General features: G+C 48.9%; 1 protein-coding gene across 1 annotated transcript in view; it reads right to left on the bottom strand.

Moving 5' to 3' along the window:
- The window catches only part of Aff1 (ALF transcription elongation factor 1), a 157771-nt gene that overhangs the window by 24830 nt on the left and 113218 nt on the right, over window positions 1-19723 (bottom strand). The window contains 7 exon segments of the mRNA XM_055594511.1: window positions 2733-2886; window positions 5017-5054; window positions 5160-5214; window positions 13347-13398; window positions 16324-16360; window positions 17512-17598; window positions 19225-19269. Of these exon segments, the coding sequence (XP_055450486.1) occupies window positions 2733-2886; window positions 5017-5054; window positions 5160-5214; window positions 13347-13398; window positions 16324-16360; window positions 17512-17598; window positions 19225-19269 (468 nt within the window).

The following is a 19723-nucleotide window of genomic DNA, read 5'->3' on the forward strand; positions in this document are numbered from 1 at the left end:
AGCACATAGATGGTTCCGAGCCTCCATGCTCTTAAACACTGAGCCATCTCTCCAGCCCCCATGGGGAATGTTTTGAACATAATACATATGTGACTATTTTAGAATGAGTTATGGTTCAAAAAGTCTTGAGGTATACATAATATTTATGTACTTAAATTGCACAAACATGATCACCTGAGCCTGATGCCTGGAAACACTGTAAAGGTGATGCAGACAATTGACTCTACAAAGTTGTTAAGCATGCCCACATAAACACATACTAAATAAGTAAGTGGGGCATGGTGTGGTACACCTTTAATCCTAGCAGAGGCAGGTGGATGACTGTGAGTTCGAGGCCAGCCTAGTCTACAAAGGGAGTCCAGGATGGCCAATATCTCACAGAAAAAAAAAAACCTGTAGATGAAGAAGAAAGGAGGAGGAGGAGGGAAGAAGGAGGAGGGAGAAAGGAGGAGGGAGGAGGAGAAAGAGAAGATGAGGACAGAAGAAGAAGAAAAAGGAGAAGGAGGAGGAGGGGAGGAGGAGGAGGAGGAGGAAAGGCAGACTGCTTCCAGTTTACAAAATGAGGTCCTGGCCACCTAGAGCTACAGAGTAGCTCAAAAGTAATTAATTAATTAGTAATTAAAAACAGAAGTGGGTGAGAACATTAAAGCTTGTGTGCAGTTGATCATATAATTCATGTTATTCACGAGGTGTGCATTAACTACCTGAGGGGACACGAAAGCAAACCAAGACAAGCTCTTCCCAAGAGAGGGCCTCAGGCGAGAGCGCTGTCCCCACACAGACATGGCGTCTTCACTGAATTATCTTTAAAAATGTGAGGCAGGAATAGTTAGTTTGCACCTAGGAAGTCTACCTTGATGGACTTCTGTTTAGTTGGGGTTTTTGGAGCTAGGGTATGGTAAGTAGCCCAGGCTGCACTCTGGCTTCAGGATCCACAGTGTCGGCTCTATAGATATGCGCTGCCACAGCCAGCTTTACTGCAGTCATGCTTTGGACAATGAAAAATAATTTACTTATAACAGATATAGGATAAAACCTTTTATGTCCTGAGTTGACTGAGCCGAGGCCCTAAGAAGTCACAGCCCAGTGAGGAATAGGTTTCAAGGATGCAGCCAAATGTGCTTAACTTAAACCTTACTGGACTCAGACGTCACTGTTTTCTGAGTATTTTCTGCTGATAACCTGACAAGCATGCACACTTTTCTAATTGAGGAGCACAGGGCTAAACACAGCTGAGAGGCAGAAAGTGTGCTGAGCAGGACCCAAGAGAACAGAACCACGACAAAAGCCCCAAACAAAACAAACATCTCATAGTGAGCATCACAAACGTGGTCTAGCAGCACGGTCACCACCCTTCCCCCTAAGACCTAAAACCATTTCCATACAGTCACTCCACAAGAAGAATCGAGACCCACGGAGTTGTTTTAAACTCTAAGGGGCACGTCAAAAGCCACTAATGCTGATGCATGTACATGAACCTCAGAAAACAAACTAGAGGAAGCCCCCAAATGCCTATTCTGTGCTTGGCACAGAGCCACACCTAACAGCACCGTGCTCACGCCTCAATCTCTGCCACCCTCATTAACAGCTCACAGCACTGTGCTCACACCTCAATCAGGCCCTTGAGGCGAACAGCCCGATCTCTAGCTGTGTTTAGTCACTGTTCTAGCTAAACTACCATCTTGCAGAGATGGACACAGAAAACTTTAATGCCCTCTTACCAAGATGCCTCCTTCCCTGGAATTCTAGTCTTAAATACAGAGGCCGTGTTCTCTGTAAGGATGGCCTCTACTAAAAAGAAAATAACAACACCTCCCCTTTTCATGAGCTCAGTTTTTCAAATGTCTGTGTGGGTGCTGAAAGCATGTGGCAACCCTGTTAGCTGTTACAGACCATTTCTGGTGTTTAAACAGCACACTGTGTGAATTCTCTAGGGAAATGTAGGCCCCAGGCGTCCAGTCTCACTGTTTTTTATCTTTATAGTACTTCCACAATGTGGTGACAACAAACTCAGCTGTCCCTACTGTACGGACCTGTGGCAGGAAGGAGCAAGACAAATCATGTTGCCATCAACATCAGAACTGATGACTTGTTCCTAGATTACGTTTCTTTCATTTTCTTTAACTTACAGATTCCTGAATTTTCAAAGAACTTTCACTGACACTAATACAGTAACCTGCCTAAAACAAGTTTCCCTTTTCAAAAGAGAAGAAACTGGCTGTGCATTGGTGGCACATGCCTTTAATGCCAGCACTCTGGGAGGCAGAGGCAGGCGGATCTCCATGACCAGCCAGGTCTACAGCAAGAGAGGGAGGAAGGGGGTGGGAGGGGGCGAGAGAGAGAGAGAGAGAGAGACAGAGACACTAAGTATTCCAGGACAGCCAGAACTACAGAGAAACCCTGTCTTGAAAAACCGGGGGTGGGTGGGGGTGGGGAATGAATAAAAGAGAGAAAAAGAAGAAACTGGGGTGGAAGCAGCACATAGCAGCAAAAAGGAGCCTGTCATGGCTGCAAGCACTAGCTTAGCAGAGAGCAGAAAAAGCAGGCTTCACGTGGTGGGAATGCTCAGTCTCCTCAATGGCAGAGTCAGGCTCTGACTAGAGCCTGCATACCGCCATCTTGGATGCGCCCTAAATAGGCACACCGCCATCTTGGCCGTGTTCTGATCAGGCACACCGCCATCTTGGACCGCGTTCCGAACAGGCAGCGCCCTCTGAAGCGGCCCACGGTACCTCGGGAGCTGGGGCTTCCAGGGGCTCGTTTTCCTCGCTGTCGCTGGAGCTGCTCTCACTCTCCGAGTCTGAGGAGCTGTCCGACTCGCTGCTCTCCGACTCCGCGCTGCTGGAATGTGCCGATGCCACGGGTTCGGGAAGCGTCTGTGGAGCGCTGCAGGGCAAGCGGGGGCGACAGTTAGAGGGCCACCCACACGGGCTTTCTTCCCCCGCGGCCTCTGCCCGCTATCACTGCCGGCGTGTCACGGTGCACAGTGGTCACCAGGTAACTGCAGGGGAGGAGCTTGCGGGACTCCACTCCTCAAAGATTCCTCACGCTATGAGCTGTTACCTCTGCCTGATGCCTAGTGTCAAGGGCCTGCACAGCCCCTGCCAGGGTCTCCAAATAAAGTTTTATTAGAACACGCCTGCACGTGCTGTCCCATAGGCCACCACTGGTTGCTTTCATACTGCAATGGCAGAGTCAAGGGGTTACCACAGAGTCTCACATGTCCCACAAAGGCTAAAACGTTTACTGTGTGGCTCAGGAAGATGACTTGCTCCCACTCAATATAACTCAAAAGAAGTGTAAAAGAAAAGCTGGTGTGTAAAACCTCCCTCTCTCCTCTACTCGGGACCTAACTGCACAGCATCTAGGCGTTACTGAACAGAGAGTGTTCCTTGGCAGGGTGAACTCAGAAGTGGCCCAGTCTTTCTTCCTGGTGGAATTACACAATGGGCCATTCTTTATGACTAGCTGAGCATGGACAACTCCAAGTTTTACAAGGAGGCCATTAACTCGAGGTCAATGGGAAAACGTATGGATCAAGGTTAGACACAGAGTTTCAGACCATGTGCAATCTTAAAAGCTGTCCTAAATGGTATCACCCAAAGCAGAAATCTTTAACTATAGCCTTCAGTGTTTCCAAGCCTACCTACAGCATTCTCAAAACAAACGCTTATTAAATAATGAGTAATAATTTAAAAATTACTGGCTGGGGTCATTTCAGAGCAGTGTCCTTCCGTTCTCATAGGGCTGGCTCCATCAGCCCCAAGCCAGCTGCAGAGCCTGGCCAGTGACAGGGGAAGGACACGCTGTGAAGAAAACTCTTGCTCCTACCTTCTCCCTGCCCTCTGCTTTCACACTTGCCTTTTCCTTGGCCTTTACATTAGACCAGTTTGTCATATTTTATGAGTTAGTATGAGGCACTTGAAATTTTAACAAAACTGGATATAACAGACAGGTTGGGTGATTGTGTAACCAATGTTTCACAATGTTAATAGCTTCACCATCACTCCTGACACTCAAGTTCTTTCTGGTGACTTTCTCTGCAAGCAGCTGAGCAGTTGGCGAGGCAGCAAAATGGCTTAGGTCTTTGTCTATGAGGGAACCGGTATTCTTCACTTTAAATCATCACAGCTAGTAACGGGGAAAATACTGTAAGAATACCTAAAAAATGAGTTTCCACTTCCCAGTCACAGGGCTTTCCTTTTGTAAAGCAGGTCTGATTCACTTCAAGGTGAAGTAGCGTGGCCCCCTCACATGAACTGTCCTAGGAGTCAGGGTTTAAAGCAGCGGGAACTAAGAAAACAGCGCCACCAGGAGCGAGTTTTGGAGGAATCAGTATTGCTGACTTTGAAGACACACTTATCCAACAGTCTGGCAAAAGCTCTGGCTCTGTTGTCTGACTTGTCAAACCCTGGTGACACAATGCTGATAAATCGCGCTTCTAACTTACTTTTAAAAATATTTTTAAAGCCTCACTCTATAGCGCCTTCCGGCCTCTAATTTTCTACCCTCTTGCCTCAATCCCGATCATGCTTACGCCATCATACCTGGCTCAGTTGGGAGTGTGTGTAAGTGTGTGCACATAAGGGTGAACATGCACACTTGTACACGTGAATCCATGTGCATGTGGAGGCCACATGTGTCTTCTTCCACTTTTGAGGCAGGGTCCTCGTGGACTAGGCCGGATGGGCCGACAATGCCAGGGAACCTGCCTGTCTCCTGGGGCTGTGCAGCCACACCCAGCTCCTAGTGGGTGCTGAGGGTCCTTGCACACACTTTGCCAAGCCCATTCTCCAACCCCAACATCCAACTTAACATCCAAAATGATGCCGCAGGTGGTCATGGGGCCTCTTCCTCTTTTACACCAGCTGACTCAAGTTTGTAAATTAATCAGACTGGCAGCTGGGACCCTGCACCGTCCCTTTCGGAAGCTACAAAGCACTGAAGACCTTATACTCGTGGCGGGGGTGGGGGCAGTAGTTTGGGGTCAGATTCGGGGAGGCGTGCAGACGGTACCTTGGAGGTGCAGGTGGGCTCGGAGGCTTCTCGGCGGCCTGGGCGAGAGGGTCCAGGGAAGAACAAGAGCACAGGTTAGGACAAACGGCTGGGATGCACCTGGCAGGCTAAGAAGGTTCAGGTCTCAAGAGTTCAACACTCACTTGGTCGCTGTCACTGTCTTCACTATCACTGAGTTGCAGGTCATCCTCGAGCATGCTGGGAAAAAGAGATGGACAGAGGGACTCTGAGAGAACTCCTAACAATTTTTTGGCAGATAACTAGGACACATGCTGGAGATACCGAGAAGGAGGGGGGCAAATAAGCTGGAGGCCTGTGCTGTCTGCTTGCTTAACTTAATTTTCTAGAAACACAAGTTTTACCATTTGAACGCTGAGAACATATCAATCAGCCAAGCTCCTTCCAATGCCAAAACCTGAAATCCCACATGTTTTGGACCAGGTGGGCACTCCCAATATGCCGAGACGGTGTCCTCAGCTAACATGTATGCACAGCGAGTAATCCAGAACTTCCTTCCTCAGAGAAAAGTGGAATAAATGACTATCCTACCACACGCTGGTGCTGGATGGATGCAAAGTACTTCAACAGTGCTAAAGCAAGCACACGACACTTCATGACAACTGGCAATAAACAGTGATCTGTATTTTTGTCCAAAGGGCACTATTTTTCATAGGCAAAAACAAACAAACAAACAAAAAAATTAAACATTCTCTTTTGTCTGCTTGGATACAAATCAATGTTCCAATTAATTTAATTGGTAATACAAATAGCCCTTTTGCTGGTAAGAGTATATTTTGGCCTTACTGGTGGGGAGGAAAGCCAGCTCACTTCCTAAAATTTGTATTTCTACACATTGCTAGGCATTCTGGCTTATGACATTTTCTTTTTAAAAATGTTTCTAAATAAACTGTACACTTTTTTTCTCCAATATGAGCACTCACCCTCCATCTTAAGCTTTCTCCACGGAGAACCCCGTGTCAAGTGTGTCAATGTCTCTCACATTTCTCTCCAATTTTTGTTTTGTTTTTGAGATACGGTTTTTCTGTGTAACAGAACCCTGGCTGTCCTGGACTCACTTTGTAGACCAGGCTGGCCTCAAACTCAGAAATCCACCTGCCTCTGCCTCTCAAGTGCCATAATTAAAGACATCTGCCACCATGCCTGGCCCTCTTTCCAATTTTATAAGCATAATTATTACCAAAATGGAAAAAAAAAACTCTTCATATATTACTTATGTTCCAGAAAGCAAACTTGAAAAAAATCATTCAGTAGATCTCAAAATACCTCCTCAGTAATTGGACCAGCAATTCCTACTGTAGCACCATGAAGTAGGAAGGCATGGTTCCTTCAGGAAGCCCTAGTTTTTGTTTTGTTTTATTTTTAAGCACTACATTTTCCAATGGGATAAATTATAAAACCGGACTTTTCATGAATGGCCATTTGTGTGTGCTGTGGTGATTCTACCAAGGAACTATTTCACCAGCTCATGAAAAAAAAAAAAAAAAAAAAATTCCCAAATAAGTTTTTTTTTTTAAATGAAAATTGAAGCTGGACATGGTGGCTCAGGCCTTTAATCCTAGCACTCTAGAGACAGAGACAGACTGATCTCTGAGTTCAATTGAGGCTAGCCTGGATTTAGAGTTTCAGAACACTTAGGACTACACAGAGAAACCCTGTCTCAAACAAACAAACAAACAAACAAACAAACAAACAAAAAAAAAAAAACCAAAAAACCACAAAACCAAAAAACACAAGAAAAATCGAAAGAAAAAGAAAAATTTTAACTACTTGTAAATTGAAGATCTTTGCTTGGTGTTTACCAAACTAAATTCCAATTTTACCATGGCCTTCAGTCATGGGACCTGGCAATGGGCCATCAGAAGGGTATGCAAAAAAAAAAAAAAAAAAAAAAAAAGTTACTTAACAGGTTTGCTGCTAGGTTGGCTTTGCCAGGAGACACAGCAAAAACTAAAAGGGATTAACTTGGGAGAGAGGGGAAAAAAAAAAAAACAGGTGTGTGACACAGCAGGGCGGGAGGCTGGCAGGGTTGGGAGGCTGGCAAGGTTGGTGAGGTGTACTCAATATGAGCCACCACCAACAAAACCCCAGAAGAAACATTGTCTCCTAGTTACTGTGTTGCTTTTGTACAAAACCAATCTTTCTTAATTTTCTGTACCACAAATGATCCTGTAATCTCACCACACTCCCACCCACAGCACAGACTTAAAAATTATCCTTCCCCATGTACTGAAAAACAGCTAACTTCTACGGCTATACCCTCCTAACAAGTCAAGGCACACACCGGAAGTCGTGAGCTCATTTGGAAACAGCAGGCACCGTGAAAGTTCTATACATTTCTCCTTCCAGTTACACAGGCTGAGAAGTTGATAATAAAAGGTGTGGTGATGGAAAAGCTACTCAGGACTTTTAAAGTGGAGACACTGCTCAGTGAAGGAGAATGCTGAAGACAGACCTCAGTACACAGAGAAACCCTGTCTTGAAAAACTAAAAAACAACAAAACAACAACAAAAAAAGCATAAGAAATTCAGCCAAAAAGGTGAAATGAATCCTATCACTTATGTAAAATTTAATATAAGATATTAGTGCAATTTAAACACTCAGTGTTTCCCATGGTCTAAATCTGTTAGCAATTTTACTTCATAAAGAGAAAGCTGGCCAGGCCTGACTTGGTGGCAAATGCCTATAATCTCAGTGCTCAGGAGGATCTGAGTTCAAGGCCAGCCTGCTCTACACAGAGACCCTCTCTCAAACAAACCAACAAAATGTCATGGGCCAGTGAAGTGCTTCAAAGTGAGGCAGGTTTGTGGAAGCAGGGTGCCTGCACTTGGACCCCTGGTCCCAACTGGTAGTGAGGGGGGCTGCTGCAGGTTGTATTTCCGCCTCCACAACCGTCATCACTCCTGTGGACAGTCGGTAGGTAAGTAGGCACACGGAGAGAAACCAAAAACAGACATGGTGGCACATGCCTGAAAAGCTGACACTTGGGAGGTGGAAGGCAGGGGCGGGAGGATCAACTGCAGGGCAAGTTCAAGTTCCAGGCTAACCCCAGCTACATGAGACTGCAGAAAAACAAAAACAAAGGGCCGACATGTGTCATATGAGAATCAGCAGACAGAAGCGTACTGTCGGTGTCTGCTGATGCAGCCGGGAGCGGCCAGGAAGCCTTCCAGAAACCGGTTTAAACATCACCAGATGAGGGTGACTCAGCACGCGGCAGCCGGCCACCGTACGACGCCTACGGTTTAGCTTATCTAAAAGTCATGATCAGACCTTGCTTGGTGGGAGAAATTCCTGAGCGCTGTTATGATTTTTAAAAAGCAGAATCTGCAGCTGAGGAAAATGGAGGTCGCGCACAAGAGGGGTCGGGAGCAGAGGCTGCTCGCTGCTGATTTTCCCAAAAGAAATCCATGTTTGGTTTGGTTTGGTTTGGCTTTTGGCCGTTTTGGGTTTCGGCTTTTTGGGCTATTCTGTGAGGGGACTGGCTCCTGAGCACGCAGAATGAGGTGAAATCACAGCTGGGTGAGCACTTTGCATCCTCCTAATAAGAAAGGAAATCTCCCAGATCCGGTCCTGTCCTGTCCATGGAACCTAGGTCGAGGGAGCAGCAGCCCCCATGGAGGCGTCCTTCCTCACCCACAGTGAATTCTGAGGCCAAAGCAAAGGCATTTATTTCCACTTCGTGTTCCTGAGCCCAGAGCGCGGCTCACCATGAAGTGCTGCCTGGAGCACTGTGGCTGCAGCTCAGTGAGCAAACTCACACTTCCGGCTCCTGAGGTTCAATTCTCAGAAAAGGGAAGAAGCCAGAGTTAGGGAAGATGGAGAGGGGAAAAGAGAAGGGGGGAGGACAGGAGGGGGGTTGGATGAAAAACTAGGCAGGCTGAACAACCAGCAGCCCCTTTAGTGAGTGAGTAATGAGTAAGGGGAAAATGGCCGCTTTACCATAGAACTGGGGTGCAGAGTCCATCCCTATGCTGTGAGATCTGGCTCTGACCCATCGCTCGATAAACACAACAATTTGAGGATCTGACAGAATTAAATCTATGTTCTACAAGAAATATGAGAGACCTCAATTTAGCATAAAACGGTAACTATCCTATTAGGATGAATACGCCAGTCTCCCTATGAAAATTAACTAAACCCTCCCACACTTTAACTGATCAAATGCCTAACGTCATTTCCAAGCTCCAAGGTAAAGCCCTCAACAATCTGTGTCCTGTGCTGTCCTCCGAGCCCACACTGTTCAAAGGGAGCCAACTATTCCAGGAAAGGAACTCTGGGCCACAACAGAAGAGTGACAGCACTTCTAGTCCAGGTGAGGTCAGCCCGCACATCCATGACACAGACAGCCCGGAGCCTCTGTGCAAATGCCTTCCGTAGTCTGGTCCTCGGCAAGAATGCATGGAGCCAGGCCCGCTCTGGCAGCTGTGCGTCCAGCATTACTGTATGAAGACAGAGAGACAAGTCTTTCTCCCATGTCTACTTCCTAGGACAGAGCTTCTCCAGGGACTTCTCTGCCAACATTCTCAACACCCAAGATTCTCAAAACTACTTAAATAAACTCACCTCTGGCTTAATTTTTAGCACTCGAGAAGGAGCAAGTGGGGTCAAACTAACAGCGGCTACCTGTAATTGGTTTCTTTTTGAAATAGGGCAGAAATATGGGCCACGATTACCTTGTGGGAGGCTATGGGAGGGTACAAATTATAAAGAGGATACTACATATCATAAATAAAAAATCAGATCATAAGCTATTATAATAAAAGGCTGAGAAAAAAAGAGAAAGGAGGAGGATGAGGAAAAGGAGGAGAAGGAGGATAAACAGCAGCTAAGATCCTTACTGTCAGAACCTCTAGTTTTTCTCCAGAAACATGCAAAACACTTCTTTCTATGTGCAGGTTAACTTAGTCGTCATGTGCACACCCATAACCCTCTGTGCTCGAGCTCCTGAAAACAAGATGTCCCTTGTCAAAGAACCAGGTGTAGAACCGTGCTCTGCTGCGGCGACGCTTACAAAGCACTATCCACAAACATACAAAGGAACAGGTTCCTTTGTTCCTGAAGTAGTGGGGAGAGACCCCAGCACCTAGAAACAAAACTTCCACCTGACTCCTTTCTTTTCGATGATACTGCCCTGTTAACAACACTTTCAGTTAGAGCTGCCAGTGGGTCTCCAACTATGACATCAGTGTGAGCTAACTTCTTATAGAATGGCAAAGAGAAAAATTACTTTTCTTAGGTTAAAATGATTTAAATTAACTGGGACAAGCCAACTGTGTCGGCAGACCCCGCTCTAAGGGATATCTTGGGGACCAGGGGTGCCAAGTATCCAGGCGCCTGAGTAAGGCCCACAGTTCAATCCCCTGCATCACAGAAAAACAAAACACGATAAACAAGGAAAAGCCATGTGGAGCCGTTCAGTTGACATTAGGTCCTGATGTGGTGCTTCAGTAGTAGCGCACTAAGCTGACATTGGCCCTCCCGCGCCTATCATGGAGGTGTTTAAAAGCTAGCACTACAGACCAGCTGAATACTTGAGTTTATTACAAAACCATCACACTTCCCCTGGCGCCATTAACTATGCCCCTTCCGTCTCGTCTCTGTCTTCATAACTGAAGTGCCACATTCCCTCTTTTAGACACAGTCTTCCAGGTAAGGGAAATTTCAAATGGGAAGGAAAAATATGACTTCTGTCTTTCATTCCTTTATTCAAAGTAGGGGCTGATTTCGGAGGCCGAGAAGAAGGGATGGAAGTGGCCTTTGGCGGGGCTTATCACTGATGGGGGAAGAGAAGGCAGCTGAGGAGCAGCGTCTAAGGCGTGAGCCCTCCGGAGCGACTGTTCTGCACTCCCAGAGAGGACCCGACAGGGGACTCGATGCCCTCAGGGAGAGGGCTGTTCTGTGTGTTGAGCCAAGACTGCAGATCTACCTCTTGGAAAGGAAAGCTGACTGACAGCCAAGCACCCTTAAACAAACACACCCGCCCTTGGAGGCGAACAGCACTCACACCTTAGCCAATCGGTTACCGGCAGAACTCTGCTGAAGGGGTCCGCTGAAAAGCAACTAGAGCTTAAGGCACATGCACACAAAAGCAATGTGTGCAAATAGACATTTCCTTTGTGTATACATTCTGCCACCACTTGGCTCTTCCACTCAGACTAGACAGAAGCAAACAGACGAAGGGGAAGGGCTGTGGCCTCACTCTTCCTTTAAATGTATCAGCTAGAACTGGCAAAACTTAGGTTGATTTCTTTACGCCAGAGTTTAAATAACCCCTGCAATTAACAATTGTGATGTGCAAGGGACATTAGACTATCGCCCTAACACTCCACCTGCCACTCAAACAGCTCAGCTACACCAGTGAGTCCGAACGCTGTCACCGGGTCACCAAGAAACTGACACACCAAGTGTGAGAACAGCCCAGGGTAAATCAGCCGGGATGCCACGCTCACACGCTCTCCACTACGGGCAAGCGCAGAAAAGGAGTTCCTGCCTTCATTGGGCATGTCCCACTCTGGCACTCATCAATAGCAGGAACCCAGAATCCCACAGCACTCCTGAGTCCGCACAAGCCGTATCCTCTATCTGCCCAGCCTCCCCCGTCATCTACCTGCCCTGGTCCTCTCTGTACCTCGCCCTGAGTCTCTGAAGAGCAAAGTCCTCACTTCCAAAGTCTGTTTTCATTTAGGAGATTCACGGGGTCATGGGGTCTACACTGCAATGGGCTTTCGGGCTTCTCTGATTCCCATGGTGCTGTTACTAGGACACTGAGCCTATGTGCGATGGGCAGGGGAGGAAGTGACCTCTGCTTCAGCGTGCAGAGACACTGCGACTTCCTGCCCTCCATGCTCTGCCCATCCTGCCTCTGCTGGACTGGCTGCCGGGTGAACACTGGGCTTCAGTTCTCCCTCCGGGGTGCCCCTAAGACAATGGCCAGCACCTTCTTCCATGACCCGGCTTGCCTCCACCCACCACAGACCTGTGCAGAGCCTGACAGCCTGGGGCAGTCTTACCGGCTCCCACAGTGCTGACCCCTGGCCCTACCACCTTCTTTCTTGCCACAGTCTAAGCCAGTGACTCAAAGCTGAAGGCACAAAACAGAAAAGGGAAAAGGCAAGTGACAAAGTGTAGTTAGGTTTGTCGTTTTCAAGCAGAGGATGTTAAGCAAAAACTTGGTCTCATCCACCAAGACCACATTAAAATACACTATTAAAAAAAAAAAAACCCATACTTCAAAGGATGAAAAGTTATCTATCAAAACTCTTAGGCAACTTCTCACTTTCTATGCTAAAATGAAAATCATTCCATCAAGAGCTGGTCTTTGGTAATGAAGACTTAGGCCCATCTCATTCAGCCACACCAACATGGAACAATCTTTTCTACTCAATAGATGCTTTTTGGTAAATGATGCCCGTCCTCCAAAATACAAGGGACAAACACTGATCCTAAAAAAAAAAAAAAAAAAAATAGAAGCAGCAGGCTGGAGAGATGGCTCAGCAGTTAAGATCACTGCCGGTTTTTCTGAAAGACCCCAAGTTCAAGTCCTAGCACCCACATGGTGGTTCGCCACCATCTAAAACTGCAGTTACAGGGGCTCAACGGCCTCTTCTGGCCTCCTGGGGCACCACACACCCAGACCAAAGGAGTTTGTTCCCTCTCTCTCTCTGGGACAGCAGAACTCTGAGAGTACCCGTGCGGCCATCGAGCACGTCAGTGTGCTTGTGACGCCTCCGACAAGGAGGGAGAAGCATGCTGCATCGCTTAGGCCCCGGCAATCACATTCAGGGGGAGGGCGAAGAGGAAGAAGGAATTTGACTTTTAAGAAATAAACTGGGTCAGCATGCTGATTAAACATCTATAATGTGAAGACTAAGTGTTCCAAAAACCCAGAATACATTTAGACATGCCTGGCCTGGAAAAGAACATCTGGGTGGCAGAACAGGCTGCTGACATTAAATAGGCTGGAAAATGGCAGAAAATCTCATTCCACGCATCTCCTAAATTGAATTGCCAAAGCTAAAGCTACTTAAGTTTGAAATTTTAAAAGCTAAAGCCTTTTGAGTTCCATGATCAATGCATAAATAATGGCTCAAAACCTTCTCTCCAGAAAACCCTCAGCGGTGTCCTATAGTGCATAACCCTTGACTCAGCAATAACCGAGTCACTTCCTGTGCTGTGCACCCATGTTTTATGGTCGTCATTAACTGAAAGGAGGAGAGGGAGTGATCTACATAATGAGCTTACATGGGAAAGTTCAATGTCACGTTATCAAATTTTAATAAGTGGAGTTTGGTTTTCTTTTTTTACTTACGATGTTCCTTGCTGGGAATTAGGGTGGGTTTTTGAAGGCGCATCATACTGTTCTGTGGGAAGGAAGACACAGTCAGAGAGAAGCACGGACATATACACATTTATACACTCGCTCACTCACTCGCTCTAGGTGCCCTCCTCAAGGCTTCTCCCCGTTACCCAGGCACAGTACCAGTTCTGTACTGGCCCCTGCATTTGGTGCAGCCTCTCAGGACAAGCTCTTGTCCAGGGCTGCTCTGAAAGGAGCTTGCGCACGCCACCCCCACCTGCTCGGGACTGTGGGGGACAGTTTCTGCTCTTCATGATGGTTGGCTGGGCTCCCGGGGGTGCTCCATGACAGTGCTGTCCTCACAGACCACCTGGCTTCACTCCCAGGTCCGTCCGTGACTGCCCAGCCTCCGACCCACCTGTCCCTCCTGGGGCCACACTCCCATGGCCTGATTCATTCACTCAGCAGCTATTTATAGACTGCCTCGTGGAGACCAGTGTGTTCAGACATCTGGCCCGGTCTTCAGGCGTGCTTATGGTTGCCTGAGGGACATGAAACAGGCCCACAAACATACGCAACCTAGGGCAGTGTGAGGTAAGTGCACGTGGCAATTAGGTAAGCTTACTGTCTGAGACTCCAGAGCAGCCCCACATGACCAAAGAAGGCAAACCATAGAAAGCATGAGATGGCTGAATCAGAGAATCTGTGGGGTTCTGCCGGAGTGAACACAGGAGCGGCTTCAGGAAGACGGAGCCTCGTGTGGAGAACAGGAGGGATCAAGCCCCATCTCTGTCCTGAGTGAGGATGGCTGTGGGGTGCGGCGCACTGGCCGGGGACAGAGGGGAGAGTCGGGTTCACAGAACTGGACCCAGGACAGCACAGGGGTGCCACAGAAAGATCAAGCCCGAGTACTGCCCTGTATCCTAAAGGGAACAGAGTGAGGCAGGGTGCTGGCTAGGAGGCAGCCCCCGCCTGGACACAAGGTCAGCAGATGAATGGCGGACATCAAGTTCTTGTTGCAGTTACCCACTCCCTCCTCATGGTGGCAGCAGCCCTCACACTTTCAAACTGCGGTCCTGTGGCCTAGCTAAAGCTCCGGACCACAGGGATTCACAAGGACCCCTGTGAGGTCATCCTGACCAGACTGCAAATTGACAGCTCTAGACCATGTAGTCTAGGCTCAGACATAAACAACAAGATACTCACACAACCATTACACTTCTCTCCATAGACTCCCAAACCTAAGTTTTGGATAAGTCAACCAAGTGTTAGAAATAAAGAATTAAGAATTGACTGGGCAGCGGCGGTGGCGCACGCCTTTAATCCCAGCACTCAGGAGACAGAGGCAGGCGGATCTCTGAGTCTGAGGCCAGCCTGGTCTGCAGAGTTCCAGGACAGCCAGAGCTGCACAGAGAAACTGTCTCAAAAGACCAAAAAAAAAAAAAAGAAGAATTCACTTGCTGGCATACTTTGACAAATACTGTGGTTAAAAAAAAAAAAAAAAAAAAATCAAGACCAAAAAGCAAGTTGGAGTGGAAAGGGTTGATTGTGTCTTCGGCCTCGGTGGTGCCGCCATCCCAGGGAAGTCAGGGCGGGAACCTGGAGGTAGGAACTGAAGGAGAGGCCACGGAGGAGCATTGCCTACCGGCTTGTTCCTCATGGCTGGCTCAGCCTGCTTTCTTTTTGCACCCAGGACCACCAGCCCACAGGTGACGGGCCCACAGTGATGGGCCCTCCCACAATCAAGAATATACAGCACAGTCTTGCCTGCAGGCCAGTTTGGTGAGGGTATTTTCTCTACTGAAGCTCCCTCTTCTAATGGGGGCCCAGCTTGTGTTGAGTTGACGCGAAACCAGCTCGCACACTGCGCTCTTCAATGGAGTCTGCATTCATCCATACAGCTCCCTTTCAGAAAGGCCGCGTTCTCATTAGGATAACAGTCCCAAAATATCGAGAGGAGAGGCAGCAGCACTCCAGATGCGCTGAGCTTAGCAGCGGGGAGGTGACACCCGGCAACACCGCCAGTGTCTAGAAGCTCCAAGGCTGCACAGGCCAAGGAGTGCTTCAGGCCCAGTCAACAGAACTTACACTTCATCTGCCACTGACCTGACGGCAGGATGGTGAAAGGTTCTGTCTTTCTAAAGTTAGAACCAGCTGCCACACAGCCATGGCCCACGGGAAAAAAAAAAAAAAAACCCTGCTGACAGAAACGGACAGAAGGGAGGGACATGCAAGGAGAAGAGGCACACAGAAACCCTGTCCACAGCTGGGCTGGCATCCATGGGCAGGACCATCCACCACCACACTGGTCGTGCAGCCTCAGCCTGCCTGCCCAGGTGTTATGTCCTAGCATAGCTATCAATTCCCATCAACTGTCTTGACAACTCACACTATGCTGGAGCGATAGAATCGGGGCAGGACGGAGAAGCCATTTGGTTCTGACTTATTTGCTAAGTGGCATCCTATCTCTCCAGACAGAACAGGAAGCCTGGTCTACTCCCATCAGACAACAGAGTGAGTCAGGTTTAAATGTCGTATGTATGCATATGAAACCACCACCCGGATAAAACACTCTACTCTTGAATCCAGTTCCTAGGATACACTACTTGGAGAGCTGTAGTCAGCACAAACGTGTCAGCTGGATATGTTACCACACACCTTTAATCCAGCAGGGGCAGGTGGATCTGAGTTTGAGACCACCATGATCTACCGAGGGAGTCCCAAGACAGCCAGGGCTACACAGAAAAGCCCCTTCTTGAAAGTCAAACAAACAGAAACAATAAAAATAACCACATGTCATGTAGTATTAGCTTATGTTTGTTTAGAATTTCGTGAGACCAGGTTACTTCACACTGCCCACGGGGCGGGTGCCCGCTCTGCACCTGCTTCCCCTATTCTCTGTGGGCATCTGTTACACATGAACCCCCCCAACCACCACCGTTAGCATTTACTGTTTGAAAGGCGATGCAGGCTGCACACAGTCACTTACTTTGGCTTTGGGTTGCAGAGCTGCTGTGCAGAGGCTCCTACGAAGAAGAAGAGTCCATCGTTAGGGCTGAGGGTTAATGCCAACAGAGCAACACCACGCAGGCTTTAGAGTCAAACGACAGTTTCATAGAGCTCAAATGCAGAGGAAAAAGAAAGGGCGGTGATGAGCAATCTTCTCACTGCTCTCCTCCACTGCACTGCAGGACACAGGGTTTCTCTGTGCAGCTTTGGCTGGCCTCGAACTCCCAGAGATCTGCCTGCCTCTGCCTCCCTGAGGGCTGGGGTTACAGGTGTGCGCCACTGCACCTGGCTGCTTCAGGGCTCCCTGAGAATGTCCTTTTCCTTTGGGGTTGGGCAGCTGTACTTGCATAGTTTAAGGCTTTGTCTTGAGACCATTACTAACGGTATGGTATAGCTCCTAAAAGCAGAACAAGGCGAAGGGTTTCCTGTAACTGTGAGTGTATGCAAATCTGGCCAGAGCGCTCAGACGTGCTCCCACACACCCTGAAAGTTATTTGAAAGTGTACACTGGGAATGGAGCGGTGGCTCAGGGGTTAAGAGCACTCGCTGCTCTTCCAGAGGCCATGGTTTGAGTCCCAGCACCAGCAACACAGTTCACACCTAGCCAGTACACCAGTACCAGGGAGCCATCACCCTCTTCTGGCCTCTGTGGGCACTGCACACACGTGGGGCACAGACACAAGTGGGCAAAACACCCACACACATAAAATATTTTACAAGTGTAAACCAGAAAGGAAACAGTGGCTGTTTCGAAACCCCACTTCAACCAAGTTAGGTGACCATTCTGTTGTCATGGAAACCAGCGTTAATATTAGCGCTTCACTCGAACCGAAAGAACCACATTCATGCAATGTATGTGTCTAGAAACCCAACTAAGTCACTCTGTGTCGCTTCGTTTCCCCTCCCTGTTTTCGGAGGAGAAGCCCTCAAGAGAGAAACTGGGCTCTGGGTGCTGCAGGATAGAGAGATGATCTGTGAGATGTTCTTACTGACGGGAGGAGAAGGAATTCTGAGAGCCATGGAGGGCAGCAGAGCCCTGCCGTGAGCTTCGGGCTCATCCCTGCCATTCCAGGCAGCGGCCTCTGCACGCGGCAGGCACCTCGCCTGTCACTCACCCTGCCTTCTCACGCGGAGGACACCACATCCGTCTCGGGATTTGAGGACTTACCTTTGTCGGGAAAGGAAACCTGGACGGCTCGGCGGTACTGGGCGTGTGGATGGCTGTCAGAGGAGGCGGCCATGAGTGGGTCATTTCCTGAGAGGGATTCAGAAGGGGAAGAAGAGGCAGATGTAAGTGAGACGGGCACTGCCAGTTGGCTTTGAACCCGAAACGCACAGTGGGTTGGTGAGCCACAGCAAGCACCATCTGCGGGGCATTTCTCTCGCTTTTGCAACAGCGACCGCTGCAGAGCTCGAGAGCCCCAGCAGGAGGCGCTGGCACCCTCGGGAGCCCCGGGCGCGGGGAAGGCCGAGCCAGGAAAGGCTCAGCACATGCTCCCAGCCTGCTCTGGCTCTTCCCCAGCCCCCAGGAACCAACGGAGTTCAGAGGGAGAACCTTCCTGTTTGCTTCCAACAAACAAGTCATTCAGGCCACCCGCTCCACTCGGAGGGTCTGATAGGTTTGACCCTTCCCAGGCAGCGCCAGCAGCAGATCCAGAAGCAGGAGGCCTCACTTCCTCATCAGCGAAACTTTCATCATTATCCCTGGCTTCATGGCGAAAGCCAAGATTTCTAAAACTTACAATTTACCATGCTTTTCAGCACAGTCATGGTACATATGTTGCTTTGCTTAAAAACTTGAAGGGAGACAGGTATTGCTAAGTGTATAGCCATGAACACACGAATAGGACATAAGCATTTCACGCCTGAAGAGCGTCTTCTTTTACAAATTAAAAACAAACGAACATGACTGCATGACTGAGCCAACTCCGCACAGGCGCGCAGGCAGCTGAGGGCTCCTCTGTCTCCCTGCCTAAGGCAAAGTCATCACAGGACACAGCTGGCTGCACAGGGCCCTTCTTGGCATGCCCTGTCCCCAGGGTCAGGAGCCAGTCCCACTGCACCGCCTTCTATGCACTCCATCCTAACAGCGTGTGCCTGTCAAGGCGCCTCGACGCCATCCCGGCCTCTCAACACCCCCGGGGTGGCACGTGAGCACACAAGGAGACCTTGTGAGCATCAGGCAGTGTGATGGGTGTGCACTCCTAAACCACTCTTAACCACTGAGCCATCGCTCCTGCCCCTGACCTAGGATCTGACTACTTCTTGATAAAAGTGAACTCACGCCTTATCTGCTACAGGCCATCTGCTTTGGCCTAACTCTGTCAGCCAGTAAGAGTGGCCGGAACTAAAAGATACGCTCTGGCCACTTATTTTGTGAGGGTAATATAAGTGAATGCTTGGACACATGGAGTCTAAATATGGGCGTCCGTTTCTTTCTCTCTCTCTTTCTCTGTGTGTGTGTGGTGTATGACATGGAATCTCACCAGCAGCTCTGGCTGCCCTGCCCTGGCTGCTTCTGCAACAGAGGCTCCACTCTTTAAAGTTTCAAGGTCTCATTAAAGAGGCCGTACACAAGAGGTGTCATGGTCACTGTAATGAGAGCAAGAGCATGCACACTCGGGCTGTTCGGAGCCTGGTACCGCCCTGCCGCACCTACCTACATGAGGGAAATAAGCACAAACCTCAGCCCTCGTGGGAAAGCAGAGCTAGGGAAGTTCCTAAAACTCTGATCCAAATTTCTTGCAGTTGTAAACTTCATCTTAGTGAGCAAAATCTGGTAGTGCCAGAGTGGCGCTGCTCACTAAGGTTAAAGTGCCCAGGCGTGTTGTCTGCTTGGTTGGGGAGTTCTTCGGACGATACACAGTGACTACCGACTCACCTTCAGGATCTCCTCGACACAGTGAACTTCACTGGGGTACGTCTGCTGCAAAGGAAACGGAGGAAAGCTCAGTTTAAAAGACTCGGCAGTGGGGCTGACGGGGACAGCAGGTCCAGGTGTGGAAGCATAGGCAGGCCCACTTCAGGCCCACTCTCCACCATCAGAGCATCAGGAAGAGTCAGTCACCAACTCCACCGTGGGGAAAGAGCAGGAAGCTGGAGGCGCGCTCGCCTGCCCACCCCCAAGGAAATGTGACCGTTAGACAGAAGGTGGGGAAACAGTGAGGGCTGGGGACACAGCTCGTCCAGCTTCTGTAAGGTCCCACCAAAGAGGGAAGGGGGGGCTCGGAGAGGAGGGAGAGAACCACACACTGGGAAACCTGAGCGGGCATCGGGCCTGACAGAAACGGAGGCAAAAGCAATCAATCGGGCACCACAGCCTTACAACGGCATCTGCTGGGAAGCCACGCCAAAAGAACACACAACACCGGTGGACCCAC

This window comes from Psammomys obesus, unplaced genomic scaffold (assembly GCF_907164565.1).
Source record: "Psammomys obesus unplaced genomic scaffold, mPsaObe1.curated_primary_1811, whole genome shotgun sequence".
In the NCBI taxonomy this organism is placed as follows: Eukaryota; Metazoa; Chordata; class Mammalia; order Rodentia; family Muridae; genus Psammomys; species Psammomys obesus.